At 44.5% G+C, this 19,506-nt stretch overlaps 1 protein-coding gene across 6 annotated transcripts in view; it reads right to left on the bottom strand.

Annotated features, from left to right (window-relative positions):
- DYNC1I1 (dynein cytoplasmic 1 intermediate chain 1) overlaps positions 1–19,506 on the bottom strand; it is a 503,273-nt gene that overhangs the window by 210,518 nt on the left and 273,249 nt on the right. For all 6 annotated transcript variants that reach the window (XM_088442236.1, XM_088442240.1, XM_088442238.1 and 3 more), the window contains 3 exons: positions 17,576–17,738; positions 6,667–6,766; positions 2,345–2,470 (listed from right to left, as the gene is read on the bottom strand). In XM_088442236.1, the coding sequence (XP_088298362.1) occupies positions 2,345–2,470; positions 6,667–6,766; positions 17,576–17,738 (389 nt within the window). The remainder of the gene's footprint in view (positions 1–2,344; positions 2,471–6,666; positions 6,767–17,575; positions 17,739–19,506) is intronic.

The following is a 19,506-nucleotide window of genomic DNA, read 5'->3' as shown; positions in this document are numbered from 1 at the left end:
CAAACACATAAGCTGAACCAGAGGCGTATCTATAATGCTTCCCCCCCCAAGGACCCTGAGCTGAAGATATCAAATAGAAGATGTAAATGCCCTTAAATGAAAGACTGCTTAATAATGTAAATTGCAGGATTTTAAAAACATAACATTATCTGAACTTAATATCTACCTCAACCCCTCCCCACCACACACACACTCCCTTCCTCCCTCCTTCCACCCCCACGTACAAGTACTTTTCCAACCTACTCCTCAAAAAAGAAAAGATAAAGTCCGTCAGTTTGCATGTGGTTTTATTTGTCTTTCCATGCACCCCCGTCCCCATACTTATCTCGTTCCCTGCAGCCAGTTCTTCCTCCCATTACTAGTGGGAGCTATTGGTAAACGCACATGTTGGAGACGTAAACTGACCTACATACTATACAGATTCCATAAAATGGCTGCCTGCACAGTGTGTAGGTCAGTCATGGGTATCCTGATACACTTAAGGGTCGGCCCTCTAACCTTCAAAAGGGCTACACTACCCTTAATCTCAGTAAAAAATGAAAACAAAGAAAAATATACCTCAGACGCACGCTCGCACGCACAAATCAAGGCCCACAGAGCCACTAAAAGAGGATTTTGACAGGTTCCTTGGATATTTTTACACTTCATAAATAACCTCTAGTACATTCATTAATCTAGGTACAGTAATCGATGGTTAAGTGTAAGGTTTATTTGAAGTAGGAAAAAAATCGACAAAAATGATAATAATCCTGCAAGATTCCCCTGTGTATGCCAAACAATCCATATTCTAAGTATGTTTAGACTCACTCTCCATTATCATCCATTAAAGATTCTGCCGTACTATGTTTAAAATAGAAACTGTTTTGACTTTTAAGTGTTTACATGAAGTCTTGTACTAAAAAAAAAAAAGCGAGAAAAATAAAAGAACCTTTATGAAAAGTGCCTGTTAGCATGTAGGCTTCACACGATCCATCAGCCCACAGTGTAGAAATGAGATTTTATCCTGAACGCGGGGCCACAAACAAATGGAATGAAAATGATGCAGCATGCGGGGGTGGGCAGAGGGAGGCTCGGAAAATCCAGTGGTAATCCACAGGTCTCCAGTTGCCATGATAACCACCAGCAACCACATCTGGGAATTGTCCCAAGCAGAAAGATGAAGGAAAAGGTCTCCATGAAGGCTGAACGCTTGATTTGCAAACAATATACAGATGTGTCCTTTTACACTGTGACTCCAGGTGCGCCGGATAGCCCCTCTTGGTGCATCGGGTCCACAGCGACACGGCCATGCCGAGCGTCTTTTTTCGCTCAAAATATGCATCATCTTAATCGCATAACTAAGACACATGGACGCAACCAAACTGCATTGCTCGCCAATGCTGACCACTGGGGCTCTTGTGCATCTGTGTGCGACTTAGTGGTCTATTTACTAAGCAGTGTTAGGAGGCAGAGTGGGAGTTGGGAGCCAATCAGCTCCCAACTGTCATCTCACAGGCTGTGTTTGAAAAATGACAGTTGGGAGCTGATTGGCTGACACCTTATCACTTTTCACTCTGTCTCCTAACACTGCTTAGTAAAGAGACCCCTTAGTCTGAATTCAAGCAGCCATTTCTTTTCCTAAAACCATGTTCCATAGTGCTTCTTCTACGACTTTGTACAGTACCTGTGTAAAACCAAATCCCTGTGCAGTTAAAGTTGCAGCCCAGTGTCTCTAGTACACTGTGAGCGGCTTTTTGCTGCACCTGCGATGGTAATGCAAAATTAAAAGAAAAATAGCGCATGCTACTCCTCTCGGAGTGTTTCAGTCATGCTGAGGTGCCTCGTGCCACAGAGCTGTAACTAGACTTTTTGGTGCCCTCCCCCTACCTTTTTTAAATAGGGGCATAAGATAGTGCACTTTAAAAAGGGCCATGGCTTCATGGGGAAGGGCCAGGGAAGAGATAGGGGAGGCCAGGAGATGCTGGGGATAAAAGAAGAGGAAGCTACAAGTGAGAATGATAATAAACAGGAAAATTGGCAGGCCCAAAAAGCGCCCCCCCTGCCCTGCGGTGCCCTGTGCCATGGCACAGGTCGCACTACCCTAGTTACGGCCCTGTCGTGCCGTATGGCGTAGAGACAGTTATTTTATGAGGACTCATTTGTAATTTTCTTTTTTGCTTTAAGCAATATCAGAACTAATATTATTAATACATACCTTAAGAAACCCATCTCATGCCATAAGGACACTGCGGAGCACTTGGGTGACATGTGCTATATTTGTTTTTACTGCACTCTATTGAAGCGTGTTACAAACATGGCAAATTGTTACATAAACAAAAGAAATTAGAAATGTAGGTGCCCCTACCTGACAATGAAACACATATTCCGGAGTCGTTTTCTTGAACTTCATGTTCCAAACTAAGGTGACACCGTCAGGTTCATGAGGGGCGTCCTCATTATTATTATAAGATGCCACCATCAGTTCTGGATACTGGAAGACACAGTGAATAGTGATTTAGCTAATTATTTTTGCCCTGTTTCATCATATTAAGGGGGAGATTTGTCTAATATTGGTGATAGATTAAGTGGAGAAGTTGCTCATATAAACCAATCAACTTGCTTGTCATTTTTCTAGCACAGTCTGTAAAATGACAGTTAGAAGTTGATTGGTTGTTATGGGCAACTTCTCCATTTCATCACTCTCCAAGATTTGATATATCTCCCCTTACATTGGATTTAGGAACAAAGATTATTTGTGTGGTAAAAACAACAATTTTTTTTTTTTGACTAATCCACATAAGAGAACATGTCTTTTATGAAATTGGTGATTAATTACTGCTGATTAACTTACTGATTAATGTAATGATATTCTTAAAATTACGTATTTCTCCTTAAAGCTGTATGGGCTGTTGTGCAGAGGGCGGAGCTAGCCAGGTTTACCCTACTGATTGGCTCTCATCTCCAGCCAATACGGTTAGTCCATCTCATAGATTGCTCCATCCTCTCTTGGTAAATCTGCTTGAATCAATCAAGCAGAGTAATGGTGCGTACACACTGGGCGATAAAGTGGACGACTGGGGAATAAAGATGAGAGACCCAGGGTCTGGGGAATGAAGATGAGAGACACAGGGTCTGAGGAATGAAGATGAGAGACCCAAAGTCTAGAGAATGAAGATGAGAGACACAGGGTCTGGGGAATGAAGATGAGAGATGCAGGGTCTGGGGAATGAAGATGAGAGACCCAGGGTCTGGGGAATGAAGTTGAGAGACCCAGGGTCTAGGGAATGCAGATGAGAGGAACAAGGGCTAGAGAATGAAGATGAGAGACCCAGGGTCTGGGGAATGAAGTTGAGAGATGCAGGGTCTGGGGAATGAAGATGAGAGACCCAGGGTCTGAGGAATGAAGATGAGAGACCCAGAGTCTGGGGAATGAAGATGAGAGACCCAGGGTCTGGGGAATGCAGATGAGAGGCACAGGGTCTAGAGAATGAAGTTGAGAGACCCAGGGTCTGGGGAATGAAGATGAGACGCCCAGGGTCTAGAGAATGAAGATGAGAGACACAGGGTCTGGGGAATGAAGATGAGAGACCCGGGACTGGGGAATGAAGTTTAGAGACCCAAGGTCTGGGGAATGAAGATGAGAGACGCAGGGTCTGAGGAATGAAGATGAGAGACCCAGGGTTTGGGGAATGAAGTTGAGAGACCCAGGGTCTGGGGAATGAAGATGAGAGACACAGGGTCTGAGGAATGAAGATGAGAGACCCAGGGTCTGGGGAATGAAGTTGAGAGACCCAGGGTCTGGGGAATGAAGATGAGAGGCACAGGGTCTAGAGAATGAAGTTGAGAGACCCAGGGTCTGGGGAATGAAGATGAGACGCCCAGGGTCTAGAGAATGAAGATGAGAGACACAGGGTCTGGGGAATGAAGATGAGAGACCCAGGGTCTGGGGAATGAAGTTGAGAGACCCAGGGTCTGGGGAATGAAGATGAGAGACACAGGGTCTGAGGAATGAAGATGAGAGACCCAGGGTCTGGGGAATGAAGTTGAGAGACCCAGGGTCTGGGGAATGAAGATGAGAGACACAGGGTCTGAGGAATGAAGATGAGAGACCCAGGGTCTGGGGAATGAAGATGAGAGACACAGGGTCTGGGGAATGAAGATGAGAGACACAGGGTCTGGGGAATGAAGTTGAGAGACACAGGGTCTGGGGAATGAAGATGAGAGACACAGGGTCTGAGGAATGAAGATGAGAGACCCAGGGTCTGGGGAATGAAGCTGGTAGTGCTGGAGAGACAAGGGTTGAGGCTGGAGCAACACAGGCGACGATGAGGCTGGAGAGATATGGGGGGATAAGGATAAGAAACACAGTTGGGGATGAGCCAATGGCCGACATGCATGTATCTACTGGGAGGGGATAGGGAACCCCAAAAACATGAGTGTGCCGGGCCCCAATATTTCTGTTGCCGGCCCTGTATCTATCTATCCATTTATCTATTTACAGGGGCGCCGAGGGGGGGGGGGGGTGCGGGTACAGATTACCCGGACCCGGGTTTCCTGAAGGGCCTGGCGGGGGTCCGGGTCTGGCGCCACCCCCCCCTTCCCTCAGAGCAGCCCAGCACACAGCATGTGCTGAGCTGCAGTGGGAGACTGCTTGTGGCTGCTAAGGAGTAGCCACAGCAGTCTCCTATGCCTGTGAGGGGAAGCAATCACACTGATCGCGCCCCCCCTGGCTTTGCGCCGGGCTGAGGGGGCTCAGAGAGCGCCCTCTCCCCAGCGCGCAGCGCTGCAAAATTTGTTGTTTTTTTCCCCAGGAAGGGGGTGTGGCCACGCATCCCGCCATTAGGCCACACCCCAAATTACCCGGGCCCGCCGCAGCTCTCGGCAGGCCTGTCTATATAGATGTAGTTAAAACTGGCACTCCTATGTAGCTTCAAAACACCAAAGTGTTTATTTAAAACATCATTACAATGTTCAGCAACATTTCGGGAAGCCGTATGCCCTTTCTCAAGCTGTAAGTGAGTGCCATTTTTCATTACATTTATATTTTTGTATCTTGGCACCCTATTTAGTATTTTGGTTTATGGAGTGCTCATCTCTCTACCAATATATATATATTACAGCATATATATATATATATAGTATATATATACTATATATACACATGTATACACACACAGTATATCTTATATACTGTATATATATATATATATATATATATATAATATATATATACTTACGCACACACACATGTGTATATACACACACACACAGATATATGTAAATATACCCCCATCACTTTGCAGGAGATATTAGACTGCTGACTATGGTACTCCGTCAATAGTATATATGAGTTTGAGCATAATGTCATTATACACTGTTGTCTGTTTACTGTTTTGGGCTTCTGTGACTGACAAGGATACGGGGTCAGAGGCATAACCGAACACACCTCCGTCGTAGCAGGACTGAGGGACCCTTACCACGCGATAAGAGCGGGAGCCATCCCGGATTGGTGTAAAAAGGAGCCCACACTGACCATTGGGGGAGTGTGCTGAGGCAAGAGTACAGTGGAGAGAGCTGCATTGCCTCTGTCAGCGGCAACTGAGTGTGAACAGCAGCGGGGAGACCGGTGACTGTGTGAGGAGAGCCGGGAGTGACTCGTTGCAGGAGGCGTCACCTCAAGACAGAGGCGCACCACCTGCTGCGGCATAGAGAAATCTGGAGACTGTCGGGGATCAGAGATCGCAGGCGGAGCACTGCCATGACCAGTGGCACCCTCTCTGCCGGGCCTGCCATGGTGGCCAGGGCACATGCCCTGCTCGCCCTCGTTACGCCTCTGCAAGTGATATGCTTGTCATCACTCTTTACTAGTCTTAAATGGTGCTCCAACCAATCAGCTCCTAATTGTCATTTTGCAGGCTGTATTTGAAAATTGACCATTAGGAGCTGATTGGTTGGAGCACCATTTAAGATTAGTAATGAGTGATAACAAGCATATCACTCGTTATTAAATCAGGCCCTAAAGTATAACACAGTCGTACATTTTGGGGTTAGATTTAGAACTAGGAATAGGATAAGGTTTTAATGTAATGTGATTTTATGGAAAATTCCACTGGAAGACATGATGCACATATGCAATCAGGAATTTAGCAATAATATGTGCTGTATAGCGACAAAATGGCCGCTATAAACTTCAACTTGGCTTTAAACAAAATGTAGTACACAATACTTTTCTTCCACTTTTGAACAGGCAAAAAACACAAAACATTGAGATGCAGAAGTTTTACTTTACCTCCTGTCTCCAGGCCAAGTCTATGCATATATATACTAAATTGGAGAGTGTCTGTCTGTATGTCTTTTATCATGCAAATATCCAATGTCTGTTCATAGGCACTATTTGTTTGTATGTTTACACCATAATGGACGGATTGCAGTGATTATGATAAGAGTGCTGCGTGACGTGACGCCATGCCATTTGCTTTTTCTCATTTGGGGTAAAAAAAAAATAATAATTCAGAAATAAACAAGTGAAAGCTTTTTAACACCTGTGTATTTGAATATGCCTGACAGCGATTTGGATATTTGTATTTGAATAGTATATTGTTATATAAAGATATATCCATCACATTTGTCTATTTGGACAATACTATATACCTTTCTATCACATTAATATACATTTCTTTGTGTTACCTGCAGAGACCAGTCAAGACAAGTAACCACACGATGTTTTGACCAATGTTCATCATAGAACTGACGATTAAATGACAGATTGGCCCCAGCTTGAATGTCCCTTTAAATATGAGAAACAGACCACATGTTATACATATAAGAGGCTGACATGTTCCAATTTTAAAAGACATGGCTTTGCAGAACACTCAAAGGGGAATATTTGCTATTGGTTGATTTTAATCGATTTCAAATCAATCTAAATCGATCAACATTGATTTTGTGTTTCTGGGGCTAAAGGTTTTATTTACTAAGCCTTGGATGAAGATAAAGTGAATGGAGATAAAGTACCAGCCAATCAGCTGCTAACTGACATGTCACAGGCTGTTTTTGAAAAATGACAGTTCGGAGCTGGTTGGTTGGTACTTTATCTCCATCCACAGCTTAGTAAATAGACACCTAGATCACACATTATCTAACAGACTATTTTTTTTTAAGTGTTAGTAAATGTGTGATATAGCCCCAAAAAGTAACACTTTGATGTTGATCGGTTTTATAATGATTTGGAATTGATTAAAATCTATTAAAATCGAACTTTAGTAAATATACTCCAAGAGGTCTATTTGACAAAGACACGGACCTATCCAACTTAGATACACTCTCTAATTTTTTAAAATATGCTGAAGCTGTTCATGTCTGGGGTAAGGGTATTTGAATATATGCATACCGTACATACAATATATTTTGACTTCTAGCACCTCCTCACCAGACTGATGTCATCTATCAAACCACAGTTAGAATAGTTTTCCTCACTGAGGACTTCAATACGACTGACGTTGTAACATGACACAGTGGTTGGGGGCAGATACTGTTTAACCACGCTTGTGTGGGGGGCCCGAACCATCCAGGGAGAAGAAGAAATAACCCCTCTGCATGCACTCAAAATACCATACCATAGTAAGGGGTCTAGTTACTAAGCAGTGTTAGGAGACAGAGTGAAAAGTGATAAGGTGCCAGCCAATCAGCTCCCAACTGTCATTTTTCAAACACAGCCTGTGAGATGACAGTTGGGAGCTGATTGGCTGGCACCTTATCACTTTTCATTCTTTCTCAGAGTGGGTGTGGCCATGTCCATGTGCTTGGCCACGCCCCATCTAGCAACGGGCCCTTGGATATGGAGAAGCCCATGGAGAAGTTCGAACTTTCCTCTATACGCTTAACTACCCATAGCTGAGAGGGGCCCATCTTCCTTGTCAAAGTCACATGTGTTATATTTTCACCACTGGGTGGTGCATAGGGGCCCTTACAAACTTTTGCTATGGGACCTTCAAATACCTAGTTACGGCCCTGCAGGCTCTATTTAATAACTAGACCCAAAAAGCTGACAATGGTAGTAGCACATCAAAAGTTTAATGCATTCATCTGACTACATAAATATTTTGATTCTAAAAAAGGATAGCCATCCAATGTAACCCATTTTACCCATAAGAAAAGGCAAAACTTTCCACTATGGCAAAAACTTAAACTGAATATACGAGTATTAAGATTTAAAAAAAAAAAAAAAATCTCATCAATGAAATATTATGGCTAAAGTAACAACATTAGGAAAGTTAATGGGAAATGCTCAGTGCAATGGGTCATGCTGGAAGTGTGGATACAGGCCCTGATTCAGAGCCGGACGCTCTGACCAGAGCGCTCGCTCTGAATCAGGGCCGTCCTATTTAAATTTGGAGCGGACTTTTGGTCGCTCGCATAGCTGTGGGTTACCACCCACAGCTTATACGAGCATCCATGATGATGGTCGCGATGGTCAAGACCATCGCGACCATCGTGCTTGCGACGAGACCCTGCCGCAAGCCCTGGAGTGATTTTGGCTCTATCAGAGCCAAAATCACTCCCACTGACATCACTAGTGATGTTAGTGGGGCCGGACCCAGACGGTAGGCGTTCCCATGTTGATGTGGTTTTAGTGCAGAATTTAATAATGCTGGGTACACATTAAACAATATGTGTACCCAGCAATCTGACTGACGACCACCCCCCTGCCGACGGGCCAACATATCGGGCGGCCGGTACATATTAGACGATCTGGTGCCCGACCTCTCGATATGTCGACCCCTGCCGCATCCCGCTGCATGTGGTCGTCAGTCGCATCCTTAGATTGAGCTGCATGTAGGGCCGACTTGATGATGCAATGGACGACGCCGTGGGAGCGCGCATAGGCGTATGACGTATGACGTCTCTCCCATCACATGCTGCGGGGGGAGCCGGAACACGGAGCTCATGAGTGATCTCCGTGCTCCCTCCGCGGACGACGCAGCAGCTAATGAGAGTCTGTCTGACTCTCATTAGCTGGCTGCTATTACAAACACACAGCCGCCGCTGGTGACTGCGTGTTTGTAAACTGTGTAGGGCAGACCGCTCTCACTGCGGTCTGCCCTACACTTGTGGGGCCCGGGGGACTTGTGCACCCCTTGGCTACTGGTGGCACTGCCGGTCGGCGCCCCTGGCGAGTGCCATCCTGGCCAATGGCTAGATACGCTCCTGCTATAAAAGATTGTTGGTATGCTGACGCAGATATAAAAATAAAGTACCTCTTGATAAGTGTGAATGGAATAAAAGTGGAGTGTTTAGAGTATATATTTGTTTATTCTAGTTAAAAATAAGCACATAACATGTATCATTTGAGACGTGTAGGTTATAAAAAACTGTCACTTTAAAATATGCATTAATCTATCACATGTAAAATAAACATACACAGTTATATACAGTATAAATCGTACAAAGGACATGTAAATAAATAGCAAGACAGTAATGTTAAAATGATGTTTCAAAAGATCTTTTTCTCCCTTATGCATAAGGTTACTTGCTGTTTGTTTTGTCCTGATATGTAAATAGTCAGTCTCTTGGGTGGCAATATACAGTCAGGTGCATAAATATTGGGACGTATATGGGACGTCAGGCACATATAGAAAGCGTTGTAATTCCTACACCGTTCACCTGATTTGGATGTAATTACCCTCAAATTAAATCTGAAAGTCTGCAGTTAAAGCACATCTTGCTTGTTTCATTTCAAAGCCATTGTGGTGGTGAATAGAGGCCAAAATATGAAAATTCTGTCAATGTCCCAATATTTATGCACCTGACTGTTATTGCAAAAAAGGGGTCTGCATCATAAATGCTGACTAGTTGCTTTAGGTAAGAGCCTGTGTTGTAGCAAAAAAATTATGCTGTCAGTCCGGCTCTCACCTGAAGCCGCCTATCCACTAGCAGATATTAATGAGCGATTACACGATTACGACATCTTAATCGTGCAATCGATCATTAATCATGTACTATAATATCGGAAACGACCAGCAATGCGCGCTCCTGCCGGTCATTTCCGACATCAATCATTGGCTGAACATGCCGGTCAATCTGCCGATAATGACAGATTGGCCATATTCAGGGATGATGGAGGAGGCCTACACTGATCGACTAATCAGAAACTTTTTTGGCAGGTGAGAGCAAAATTTATAGTTATATCCCCCAGATTCTCCACTGCCCCGTAAAAAGTCCAGATCGCGCATGCGTGAGTCCGGATTAGCAGGGGGCGTGGCATGGCCGCCTTACATCATGTATAGGGCAGCCATCCAGACATGCACCGCTGGGTTGTGCGTGGCCTCTCACAGTCACAGCAGCAGAGCGTGCAGCGTCAGCATCAGAGGCTTCTCCCCTCAAGCACCCAAAAGTGTAAGTAGTACAGTGTGCCCTGTGTTGGGAGCTGCGGGCAGCAAGATAACCTGGGGGGGGGGGCCTGTTATTGTTATTGCTGCAAAAGTACTGTTACCCATTCTGGAGAGGAGGAGGGGGTACCAGTAGTATTGCAACAATATCATGCCCTTATATCAATTTGGATTGCACAGGCACCTTCTGGGTCCTGGGCGGAGGAGGGGATCCCTGTATTATCCAGCTGTTACATTACACTCCAATACTAATGAGTTTAGCTGCCTGCACCCTCCTGTCTCACCTCACCCTGTAGGAGGCATTGCTGGCAGCTGTGGTTATAACCCTGCTGGTTCCCATGTTATACTCTTGCACCCCATTACACCCCAAATCTAATGAGAGCCAGCACCCTACATACCCACCCCAATGCCAAGGGTCACGACACCCTGCAGGAGGCATTGCTGACAGCTGTGATTATAACCCTGCTGGTTCCCATGTTATACTATTACACCCTATTACACTCCAATACTAATGAGAGCCAGCACCCTACATACCCACCCCAATACCAAGGGTCATCTCACCCTGCTGGAGGCATTGCTGGCAGGTGATTATTATCCTACTGGTGCCCATGTTACATCCTACCCATCTACCCTGCCCATGCCAGGGGTCACTGGGGTGGCTTGGCTGTGTTGGCAATGCGAGTGGCAGGTCCTGATAGCGACAAACCGGTACTGCTATATTTTCAGGATGCGTGGTGTTCAGCAAATGTGTATATAAATATATTGATCACTGGTAAGACAGTACTCTGGAAATTGCTTTCAATCACTGATGTCCCATAATAGTGTGTGCTAGAGCTATTAGTGGAATGTATTCTCCTTACTGTACATGTATGTATTATCCCTGCTGTTGCATTGCTTTTATGAGGAGACTGGTAAAATAGATATCTCCAGCTCCATTATTGTGAGATATTGATACCAGTGTGATCTGGACAGGAGTTTCAGGGGCCTATTCATCATGCCATAAACTTTCTCTGGAGGTAATTAGGTTTAGGACTCGCATGGAGTTCTACCTAATCACCAGAGGAATTCATCATTCCTCCTCTCCATAAGTGTCTATTCCGAAAAGCTGTCATTTTTGCGATAGATAGTTTTCCCTCTCTACACTACCTTACCGCAGCTGTAATCCGTGCTGCGCATGCGCTGTTACATCTGTAAAACCAGCGCATGCGCAGCACTGCCTACAGATGTGGTAATTTTGTGCCCCCTTCCGCTCACCTCCCCCCATCCCCGCAGTTTCCTGCCCGCTGCAGCGCCTCTGGCTCCTGTGGCTGCTCTGACGTGTTCTCCCGGCAGAACACAGTACAGTTTAGAGAAGAAAAAAAAGTTGTTTTTTTTTTTCTAAACTTTATTGTGTTATGCTGGGAGAACACATGTCAGACCAGCCACAGGAGCCAGAGGACGGACCAGAGTGACGGAGGAAGACGCTGGGGGACCTGTCCATGCTGACACAGGTAAGTGTTACCTGCTATTCGCCACCTCATAGTGGCGAATAGTAACACCATGAAATTCCAAAAATACATAATTTTCGTAATTTGATGAATATCATAATTTTCACATCCCCATACTAATATATGGGGAGTGTGAAAATTAACGCAGGGGGACTAAACCAGTGATATCTCCTGTGTTAAGTCTTTTCATGAATACTAACATAACGTTAATTAAGGAAAATGTCCTTAAAAAATTTATTTTAGTGTTGATGAATAGGCCGCATTGACTGGTAAACATGTGAACCATTGTATGTTCAATTATTAACTTCTAGTTTGAGCCAGGCTCAGTAAAGCTAGTGTACGGCGAATTGCCGTGGGTACACGATCTTCCAGGCTTTGCCTATTGTTTAGCAAATAGCTAATATCTGTCTCTTCAGATAACCAAACCCAAGCATAATTAATTACCCAATTAAACTATATAGCCAGGTCTTCCCTTGGGTATGCACAGCTTTTCCCTTTAGTGGTCCCTGGTGTTTTTATATCATATTTGGAGTTAAACAATACTAATGAGGAAGGTAGTGTCTCCAATGACATCCCGTGTCTCAGAGTACAAGTCTACTGTTAGTGTTTGGAGCAGAATTTGAACAAATTTATTGGTTACAACACAGCTAGCACCAAGGGAACTGAGAGCGCTGCTCCCGTTTCTCTCACTCTCTTCCCTAATGAATTATCCTGAGCTGAACTCGGTAATTAGAAAAACACATTTGGCTTCAGTTAATCATTGAATCAGTTAGGAAATGAAGCAAGAGTTAAGCTCTGTTATAAGTATGGGTCCAGAAGGATTTCAGCAAAAGTGGTGTCATAGCCACAAAGGCGACAGCGATACACCGGCGCTGTGGGCCAAGTGTTCTGTTGGCGTGGGCTGTAACGCCAATATCCTTCTATTCCACACTTGGGTGCCATGGAAGCTTAATCACTCCTTGTTTAGCTGCTAACAGGAAGCTTTCTATCTTAAGAGACACTCTGCGATGACATCACATGTAGAAGGCCTCCAACATTTACTAAACGAAGGTCATAGGCTATGACCACTAAAGAAAGGTGAAAGGTGGGGCACATTATGGAAGCAAAAGTTAGCATCCCTGTTGCCTACCTGACAACATTAGTGATATGAAAACTGTTTGCAGAGTAAATGCAGTGGGTCTGGAGTGGACCCCCCTTGACTCAGGAGCCCGTGAGGACATCACACCCTGCACCCATTTATAGATACGCCACTGATGGGCAGATCACTACATTCCTAATTGGAAATTTGGGACAAATTAGCCTATGTGACTAATCTGCTCACCTATGCCCAGATCTTCTGTTTTCTCAGAATTTTATGACTTTATGGTGTCAAAAATTTAGGACTACTCTATCTCATAAATATCAGGAATGTTGTCAAAAAATGCATTTATCACACATTATTAAACTAGACTTTAAGGGTTGCAAATAGCAGTAATGTGAAGGCATTCCAAATTTTGTGAGTCACTGGGGTATATTTACTATAATGCAGGTTTTCAGAAGTGGCGATGTTGCCCATAGCAACCAATCAGATTCTACTTATCATTTATCTAGCACCTTTTAGAATATAATAGCTAGAATCTACCGTACCGGTGAGTTTTCTTCCTTATCCCTAACCCTGCGCATAATGCCTAACCGTAACCTCCCTGTCCCTCCCAGCGGTGAAGAACCCTAACCTCCCTAACCCTCCCCCTAGTGCCTAACCCTAACCTCCCTATCCCTCCCAGTGGTGAAGAACCCTAACCTCCCTAACCCTCCCCCTAGTGCCTAACCCTAACCTCCCTATCCCTCCCAGCGGTGAAGAAACCTAACCTCCCTAACCCTTCCCCTAGTGCCTAACCCTAACCTCCCTATCCCTCCCCATTGTGCCTAATCCTAACCTCCCTATCCCTCCCTGCAGTGCCGAACCCTAACCTCCCTAATCCTCCCCGTAGTGCCTAACCCTAACTTCCCTATCCCTCCCGGCAGTGAAGAACCCTAACCTCCCTAACCCTTCCCCTAGTGCCTAACCCTAACCTCCCTATCCCTCCCAGTGGTGAAGAACCCTAACCTCCCTAACCCTTCCCCTAGTGCCTAACACTAACTTCCCTATCCTCCCGGCAGTGAAGAACCCTAACCTCCCTAACCCTTCCCCTAGTGCCTAACCCTAACCTCCCTATCCCTCCCAGTGGTGAAGAACCCTAACCTCCCTAACCCTTCCCCTAGTGCCTACCCCTAACCTCCCTATCCCTACCGGCAGTGAAGAACCCTAACCTCCCTAACCCTTCCCCTACTGCCTAACCCTAACCTCCCTATCCCTCCCAGTGGTAAAGAACCCTAACCTCCCTAACCCTTCACCTAGTGCCTAACCCTAACCTCCTTATCCCTCCCCATAGTGCCTAACCCTAACCTCCCTATCCCTCCCTGCAGTGCCGTACCCTAACCTCCCTAACCCTCCCCCTAGTGCCTAACCCTAACCTTCCTATCCCTCCCCTTAGTGCATAACCCTAACCTCCCTAACCCTCCCAGCAGTGAAGAACCCTAACCTCCCTAACCCTTCCTCTAGTGCCTAATCCTAACCTCCATATCCCGCCATAACGGTCGGCATTTTGAGAATGTCAACATTTCACATGGCAACATTTTAGATGTTAACATTGTGATGGTGTCGACATGGTAGCTGTCAACCATGTGACCAGATCCCGTTTCTGAGGAATGACCCTGCTTTGTACAATGATAATATTCACATGCAACCATGGCAGTCATCTCTGTAGGCACTTTATAGTGCCCAATATTTGTGCTGCCACTATCCATGTCCATACATATGGAAGGCGGGTAATGCGGGCACAGAATTATTTTTTTTTAACACAGTTGGCTCTTACATATGCAACTGACATATTAAAAAAAGCACAGAATAGTCTGCAGATAATAAATGTAACCATAGCAACCGATCAGCAGTTAATTTTTGGTCAGCTTAGTCCAAGTTATACACTAATGGTCATTCACAAACCACAAAATAAGCAGGACAACATTGCTCCTGCTATTTAATACTATTTAATTTTTATTTGCTCATTTGAGCCTAATTATATGCCTCATACTAGTGAACATCCGTGGCGTGCCTTAATTACTGTCTATGGCATTGCCACTGTAAAGGAACTGTGTGCGCCCTTTTGTGGCCCATCCACGGTCCTAGTCTGTAGCCTGTAATCAGTTAGCATCGGTCCTCTCACCACATGAGTAACATTATGTACCCCAGCGGAGGCTGCCATTGGCATTCTAAGCATGTAGCATAAAATATTTTCAGAAAAACAGGCACTTAAACTACGGGCAGCACATTTTTACAATTTTAATGAAAACAAATGTCTGATAGGGCAGAGTTGTTTAGGGTTATTGTACATTTGCGCTTAGTTATTAAATAACCCCCCAGAGAGAGGATTTTATTGAAGCTTTTGTTGTTGAGTAATTACTTCAGGCCGAGTGGTGGTTTCTTTGCCACTGAAGGAGAGAATAGAGCTCCCGGTAGTGTCTGGACCATATATAATTACTAATTAGCTTACAAATTATGTCACAGTGGCTTTGTTTATGATAGTGCTATAACATAATAATTGCTTATTAGAAACGGCACTGAAGATGAGCGGAAAGTGAAGGAATGTTTCCTTAGCACTGGCCACAAGATTGTGTGTGTGTCTGCCCAGTAAGTCGCACAAATATACTTTATAAATGATAAATATTGTAAAGATACTTTATAAATTATAAATATTGTAGATACAGTATAAAGGTACATGAGCTCTTTCTAGATAAGGTTGATTTTATGAACTAGAGTAGGACTACTGTAAAAGACGGGTTGGGTATGAAATACCAGCAGTCGGGATGACTTCTGTCAAAATGCTGACAGTGGCACCCTGATGATCGGTATCTCAACAGGGGTCGGGTAAGTATACTTACCCTCCCACCTTTTCCCGCTAACCCTCCCTTCTTGGTGCTTTCCCTATGTACTAAACTCCAAAAATCAAAGCTTTTCGGAGTTTAGCCCGGGTAGTTTTACACCATCTTCAGATAGTGTAAACTAGTATAAGCCTATGGAAGATGCAGGGGCAGGAGAGAGAGATCTTTCGATCTCTCCCCCGCAGTCCCTGTCTGGCTCCGGATGCTGACACTGTGCACATGCACCAGTGTCAGCTTCCCCCGGAGAAGTCTTTCACTTCTGTGAAAAACTTCTACAATTTGCCGGGGATATATGTACCAAGGGGAACTCGCAGGGACAGCGGTTACCGCAACCACTGTGCCTGCGACTTCCCCTTGGTACATAGCGGGGATATTTTCATAAAAAATTAAGATATTCCTAGCGAGATGGAGACATAATAATTGCGGCACTGCTGAATCCCTATGATACATACCAGCAGTACTTCATTTCTTTTTTCCACGAATAGTGTCGATAAGAAATTATACATATTGGTTCTAGGACCCGATAATTAGTACATATGCCCCAAAGTCATTAACAACACTACAGCAATAGACACTTCTTTCCATGTAACACACAAAAAAAATATGTCCTCCCTCATCCATTTAGCTCTGCCCAAAATCTGCATCTCTCATCCAAACTCATTTAGGCTCCCCGGTTATAGGATTCTTATTGGGCTCCACCAAGTCTGTGGAACTCTCTCCTTATACAAGAACACTTTCTTCTAGTCTCCAAACCTTCCAACATTCCCTGCAAATACACCTCTTAAGGCAAGCTAAGCAATATCACGGTACACCTCCTTAATTTTGTAGGGTATTCTCTCCGATTACCACCTGTCTATTTTGTTGTACTCGATTACCTCCCATCTACATAGTTCAATTTATAGTTCATTGGTTGTATCTCTGCGGATTCATGGATGTTGATACTGTAGTAACAATATAGATATTCAATGGGGGAAACTAAAACGGATAATGCTCTATGTAAAGCGTCTATCATGTTTTCTACATAGATAGAAGAACCCCTGAAATGTGTACGATAAATAGATTACATCATTTTGCTCTTATATATCAAGTGGATATTCTCGGTTTTGAAAAGTCTATATTCATGCTGGAACCTCGGCACAATACCAAGGTATTTCCCAATCTAAGTGGCCTATTTATCAATGAGTTTTATCATACGCAACGAGTGATGATGGATTAGCTCTATCAGTTTTATTGTAGGGGTTGATGTATCAAGTAGTGGAAAGAGTGGAGAAGTGGACCAGTGGGGCAGTTGCCCATAGCAACCAAACAGCTTCTACCTACCATTTTATAGGATGTACTTGATAAATGCTACCTCAAAGCTGATTGGTTGCTATGGGCAACTTCTCCACTGGTCCACTCCTTCACTCTTATCACTGTTTGGGGGCAGATGTACTAAGCTCTGGAAAGTAATAAGCTACCAGCCAATCAGCTCCTAACTGTCATTTTTCAAACACAGCCTGTGACATGACAGTTAGGAGCTGAGTGGCTGGTAGTTTGTCACTCTCCAATTTATCACTTTCCAGAGCTTAGTACATCTCCCTCTTTGAAACATAAACCCCATAATCTCACAATTGATGAAATTGGCCACAACAGCCTTAGTACAACCCATGTTTGTTCTTTACATGTATCAAGTTGAATGTATTGAGTCGTTATATGATTTTATAGTAAATCTCTCTTCATCAATAATGAATGTGGAAATAACTGATGTAACGGCATGAGACTAACCCTTCTTTATCTTCCAGGTCTCTTCCACTGTAGTCAAAAAATATGTTTGAGTCTTCAGCCAGAGCTCTCTCAATGACACGGATGGTGCGGTCAAAAAAGATCAAAAACTCCTCGGAGTGGACGGCTTGCTGTTTTTCTTCCTCGGTCAGTTCTCTCGGAGGAGCTGTAACACAGACATAAAAAGAGCCATAGAGACGTTATGTAACCTTCCATCGCCAGACACAAGCTTTATGATTTCTGAATGTTTGAATACACAGCACCAGCAAAAAAAATACTTTCTTTCAACCTCAAAAAACACAGTACTCCTACTAAATAGTCATAAAATGTAGCTAATGCCCTTATGTGAATAGGAGAAGGCGCTACCACTTATAGATACATCCTTTTAGAAGACAAGGGTCCCTTTATAGCATTGCACACTATGAGATATTTGTACAAATAAAAAACAACCTTTGTTTCAATTAAATGTTTAAAAAATGGCAAATAATAAAAAAAAAACAGTGATACAGTATATGTGAATCAGGCATATTTTACCATACAATAATACTTTTATATAACACATACTTGCCGACAATCAGTTCCCTCCTTCCAGCGGGGGGCGTGACCGGTAAGTGATGCCACATTGGGGGCGGGGCACATGATCGCGTCATCGTGGCCCCGCCCCCTCTTCGCAATGCCGTTATTTTCATCATTGTGAAGCAGGGGGCGGGGCCATGATGACGCGATTCAGAGCGAATCGCTTCACCGCCCCCCCCCCCGCTACGGGTGTTTCGGGTGTAATCTGGGGGGAGGTCGGGAGGGTCGCTAGCTTGTAGGAGGCTTGCCTGTCTTTCTGGGGGGTCGGGAGCGGCACCCGAAAATCGGGAGGCTCTCGGCCAAATCGGGAGGGTAGGCAAGCCTGAATATAACATAGATAAATGGGATCCATGCATTGTGTCTAGAGACAGGTAAGTATGGTTAGATTCTGAGTTGGACGGAGTCCCGACTGTCCTTTCATCTTTTGCTAAAGTCATGTCTGTGACTTTATGCTAATGCCGCTACAAAGCCCTTTTCTGGTTTGCTACCGTGCGTCCAAATGTGCAAGGACTGAGACCTCCACTTGCAGCAACTATAGATGCACCATTGGTCACACCAGCACAACGTGCGCCAGCCCTGTGGTACTGTAGGTGCACATTCTCCGTCTGAGTCGGACGTAAATAGGTATTTGAAGGCCCCATAGCAAAAGTTTGTAGAGGCTCCTATGAACCGCCCAATGGTGAAAAATGTATATACCACTTTCACAAGTAAGATGGACCCCCCTAAGCTCTGGACCCCATAGCAGCTGTAGCCCTTGCATCTATGGTAGTTACACCCATGGTCTCAGTATGGCATCCAATGTGAACGGCTGTTTGTCTCTGTAAGCAATCACCTTCAGCGAGATGTCTGCAGCACACCTGAGACACTCCCATAAGATGCAACATCTCCAAACTGGGACTGATGCGCTGTTAGACTCAGATGCATGAGCAGACGAAAACCATTGCTCCCCTATATCTGACATTGCCACTGCACCTGTCCTTTGTTTGTATTCATATATAGTAAATCAGTCGTCGCAATCATATATTATATAACACTAATAGTTTGTTAGTGAGTATTCCATAGAGGCAGAGCCCACACCAAAGGTTGCCAATCTATAAATGTTCGTAATTAGCTTGCACATTCTAGGTCACAGGCTACAAGCATGCTGAATTAGGCTACGGTTGTCAGCTGCATTGTGATTTTATTTTCATTGTCCTCCATCACACCTAGGCCTGTTACATCAGCACCAATCACTGACCTCCTCATGCCATAACCCTGCAACTCCCCGGCTCACTGTTATCTGTGTCCAACTCAATATAATGCTCTAGCCCTCAGCCAGTGTGTCCCCCCCCAATTCCTATCCCATTACCACTTATTAT

The sequence above is a fragment of the Taudactylus pleione genome, unplaced genomic scaffold, assembly GCF_031769625.1.
Source record: "Taudactylus pleione unplaced genomic scaffold, aTauple2 ptg000306l, whole genome shotgun sequence".
In the NCBI taxonomy this organism is placed as follows: Eukaryota; Metazoa; Chordata; class Amphibia; order Anura; family Myobatrachidae; genus Taudactylus; species Taudactylus pleione.
This window is presented reverse-complemented; position numbering and strand designations above follow the sequence as displayed.